Below are 4681 nucleotides of genomic sequence, written 5' to 3'. Positions count from 1 at the left end.
GTTTGAGTTCAAAATGCCCTGTGATATCAGGCTTCACAATAGCCTGAGTCATATTCTCAAGATTGGGCCTTGCGGCTTCTATCACCGCACGCTCTTCATTACCTTCCATCTCTGTTGGCTGTGGTTGAACTACAATGTCCAACTTTCCCTCTATTCTAGTTCTTGTTTCAACTTCCCTCCTCACTCTGTGAAGTGTTCGTTCAATTTCAGGATCAAGAGGAAGGAGATTGTTTGCACTTCTACTCTTCCGCATTCAAGAGAAGAGCCTGCCTTAACACAAACAAGGTAAACTGAAAATTAGAGCTTGAACAAATAACTAATAAAATCTTAACTCAGTCAAGTAGCTAATTTTTATGTCCCTGGCAACGACGCCAAAAACTTGTTGCGACCAAACACCCTCACACAAGTATACATGATCGTCAAGTAATAGAGTAGTGAGTAGAGTATCGTTCCCACGAAGACTTATGATTAACTTTTGACTAATTCAAACTCAAATAACTTATCGATTCAAGCGAGTTCTTACAAAATAGATAATTTTCTAATTTACTACCTAAAAACTATCAAGTAATGAAATACTAGAAATCAACCACAACACTTAAATAATTTCGAATAACAATCAATAGGAGATAATATTCCAGGGTCACGGGTTATCTAACAATCATGTTGCATTCTTAGCTTAAAATAACTAATTGATTTATCTGGATTGTTGATTGACAAGGTTGATATTACTCATAAGAATCTGTCGAGTCCTTACTCGCCTATTAAAGATAACTTAATACCTATATGTCTATGGAATTAAGATTAACAAGAACGCTTTTACAATTCCTGTATTACAACCGAGCAAGGCAATTAGGTATATGTCTATCCTAATTGCGAATCCGTTCCCCGATGCTCGGGTTTAAGTACTTGCTCTATTTAATTCTATGTGCAATCTAGAATTCCCACTTTCGAGTTCAACTCTAGATTCATAGATAGTATTTCACTATTAGCTACTCAAGCAAAATAATTAAAAATAGAATTAAATAAACAACCCAATATGATAAAATCCACTTCGTCAAATTAAACTTCAAACGTCAACATTCATGTATACCCATGACCCTAGAACAATAGGGTTCTTAGCCACTCATGTTAATACAATCATCAAAAATAATGTTTTCAAACATAAAATCAATGAGTACAAGGAAAGGGATGGAAGAATTGATCAAATCCTTGCTTCCGAGTGTTTGGCGCCTCCCTCTCCTCTCTAAATCACGTCCTCCCTCCAAAAATAGGTTTAGGTTGGCTTTTATATGAGTTGGGGGCGTCTAGGGGTCGAAATAATCGAGTCCTAATCGAAAAAGGCCACTTTCCCGTCTTGAGCGTCCAGGACAGTGTGGGGCGCTGGCCCTGGCGCTCACAAATTTTAGCTGGTGTGAATTGCGCCACAGCCAGCGCCCCACGCTGGCTGTGGCCCTCAAATTTCACTTTTTGCGTTTTTGTCCCGATTTCGCTCCAATTCGCGCCCTTTCGTCCCAAATTGCATCCGAATGATCCCTACACATAGAAATATCAAAATTTAGCACAAATAATCATATTAACATCTCAAATTGTCGAGACATGAGCAAAATGTGAGGCGATGTATATCAAAATATGCATACATTAAGCCGATTATCACACATACAAGATTTGAACAAAAATTACTAAATTCATGTGATCCCGCAACTTACATGTTAGCTACTCTGATGCACTGGTAGATCTACATGATCTCTTGTGGGTGCTCAAGCACCCATTATCTATGACAAGATTTAGTAAATTTGCATAGGTAACTATAAAAATAACTAGATAAATATTGAGTGAGCATTTACGACTAAACTCCTTTTTCCTCTTCTTTCATTATTTTTATTGTCGAGCACCCATAATTTTAAAATCTTAAATTCGCCGTTACTTGACGTACTCAACTTGTTCATTATCATTCTTCCCATTGAACTGCAATAATGGACCACAGTTACTAGTGTGCTTCCATTCTAAGCATTCAATATATAATATGATAACAATGTTAATCAGACATTTTTATCATCCATCATTATATAGACAAGGTTTGAGACTGATCACTGTGACATTTTCAACGTAAAGTTTAGTAAAAGAAAATAGCACATTAAACAAGCAAGTATATGAATGATAAACAAGTCTTTTAAGTCATTAAAGGACCAGATGTTTCATATTTAATCTCAACTAAAGCACATGAGTATAACACATCAAGGAAAGTTCAATTTTACCAATTCTATAAACTAATAAAAGTGGCCTATATTTCAATTTTACTCGAGAAATAAAGCGCTTATATATTGTTATGTTATCAAATTCAAAAAGAAAACTAGCCTCATTCATTTCATAATAATGTAAAATAATCAAGGAAATATTCTTTCTAATTATACTATTATAAATTAATTAATCCAGATAATCAAAGTGGGGGAAGGAAATCATTATAGTTATTGAAAACTCCCGCGTCTGACAAGACATTTTTCATATGGTAAGACTAAGTGAAACATAATGATTTATGATAGCAGATTGCTTTAATTTGAATTACTACTCTACTAAAGAAATTTATTCTTTTAATCCCTGAAATATTATAAATTCTTATTTTGGTCCTTGTAATATTTGGTTACACACATTTAACCTTCACTTAATTGAAATGTGGATTTTTGAACATTTCTGCTAGTGAATTCTAACAAGTTTAACGAACTATTAATTGTTAATCATTAGTTAATTATTCAATTATTATGTTAAATATTCTATCGTTACTCCATAACTGAGCGGTAATATAATTATCAATAATAATCTAAATGCGATATTTTTTTTAAAAATGTAAATAGACCACAACACACAATCAATTAATTCAAAGTTAAATATGATTAATGAAATATCGCAAAAGGACTAATATCAGATATCTACCAATAATTAAGGAATCAAAAGTGCAAGATTATCCCACTATTTTTTGTTCCCATTTTAGTCTCTTGTTTTGTCTTTTTTCTTTTTGTGTGTAGTAGTTGGAAGTAGGGAGAAATTCAAAAATAACCAGATTTACAAGTGATAATTGAAAAATAGTCACAATTTTAAAAGTAATCGAAATTTAGCCACTTTTCATGTAAAGATAAATCTGAACGAAAACACTGTTTAAAATCCGAAAAATATTCCAGCATAATATACTGGAGTTCCAGTATAATATAATATACCGGAGTTCCAGTATAATATACCGGTCCAGCATAATATGCTGAAAGTTCATACACAAGTGCTCCAATCTCCAGTATATTGGTGCTGGAACTTTTCGCGTGTTGGAGTTCCAGCATAATATGCTGGAAGTTCATACACAGGTGCACCAATCTCCAGTATATTATGCTGGACCGGCCTGTGTTGCAGCAAAATAATGACTATTTTTTAATGACTTTCCAACGCTGGCTATTTTTAATTACCAGTCCGAAAACTTGCTAGCCGGTGCTATTTTTGCTTGGAAGTATAGTGGTAGTTTTTTAAAACTTTAGCCAAAATAAATAAATAAATTAATAATTAGAAACAAAAAAGACCAAACACCCAAGTTCTATAAATAGAAAGTTCATAACCTAGAAAACTTCATGCATGTTCAATTATTCATAACTACCAAGTAACCCAAAAAATCTACTTCCATGCCTAGACTCCTTCAATTCTTCATTATCTCCATTCTTCTTCTTCTCCTAGTTTTTTCGGCCATTGGAGAAGATAATGAATACGTGTTCGAAAAATCTATAAATAGAAAGTCCAACGATCTAAAAAGAGAAAAACTCAGCCATTTCAGATTCTATTGGCATGACATCTTAAGTGGCTCGAAACCAACCTCTATTATGATCGTACCACCACCCACAACCACCATCGCCACGGGATTCGGCCTAATAAACATGATGGATAATGCCCTAACCCTAGGACCAAAATTGAGTTCCAAAATTGTTGGAAGGGCACAAGGGTTTTATGGTTCAGCTTCACAAAGTGAATTAAGTATATTAATGGTCATGAATTTTGTGTTTATTGAAGGGAAATATAACGGTAGCACGTTAGCCGTGCTCGGCCGGAATTCGGTGTTCGAGACGGTTAGAGAGATGCCGGTGATTGGTGGCAGTGGGCTTTTCCGATTTGCTAGAGGGTATATTCAGGCAAGGACTAAGTCATTGGATTTGAAAACTAAGGATGCTACAGTTCAATATGATGCTTATGTGTTACACTATTGAGTTTGAATTATATTGTTTTATCTTATGTTAAGTTTATTTAGTTAAAGTTGTATCATTTTCTTATGTTGGCTGCCAGCTACATTAAATAATTATGTCGCGACCACATAATCTTTTGAGGAGTGTTCAAATTCCACCAAAGGCAATGTTAGATGATTCTCTGCTATCAATCTAAGTTTTGATGAACTGAGTTATATATTGACTGTATATGCTTGTGAAAACTAAGAAGTAGCTAGTACTCGCTGAATTAGTCTAGGCGCGCAAGTTACCGGACACCTATGTTGTTATAATAAAAATTCTGTTTTAATAACAACATGGTTTTGTTTTCTTGATCCTATTTCATTTTCAGTGTTGGAGCTTTTGAAGTTAAAAGTTGCTTGTATAGATTATAATCTAATGCTTTTGTTTCTCTGGATCTTTGGATCTTTTTTTTCTCTATTACTTTTTTTTTT

The 4681-nt window shown here is 34.1% G+C and overlaps 1 protein-coding gene across 1 annotated transcript; it reads left to right on the top strand.

Annotated features, from left to right (window-relative positions):
* The first annotated feature begins 3621 nt into the window (after nucleotides 1-3621).
* Nucleotides 3622-4272, top strand: LOC104112300 (dirigent protein 22). Its single transcript, XM_009622179.4, has one exon. It carries the CDS (start codon nucleotides 3657-3659, stop codon nucleotides 4230-4232), a length of 576 nt encoding a protein of 191 aa, XP_009620474.1. The 5' UTR covers nucleotides 3622-3656; the 3' UTR covers nucleotides 4233-4272.
* The last annotated feature ends 409 nt before the right edge of the window (nucleotides 4273-4681 follow it).

Source organism: Nicotiana tomentosiformis, chromosome 11 (genome assembly GCF_000390325.3).
Source record: "Nicotiana tomentosiformis chromosome 11, ASM39032v3, whole genome shotgun sequence".
Taxonomy (NCBI): Eukaryota; Viridiplantae; Streptophyta; class Magnoliopsida; order Solanales; family Solanaceae; genus Nicotiana; species Nicotiana tomentosiformis.
The sequence above is the reverse complement of the archived record's forward strand: the minus strand, read 5'-3'. Positions and strand labels throughout refer to the sequence as shown.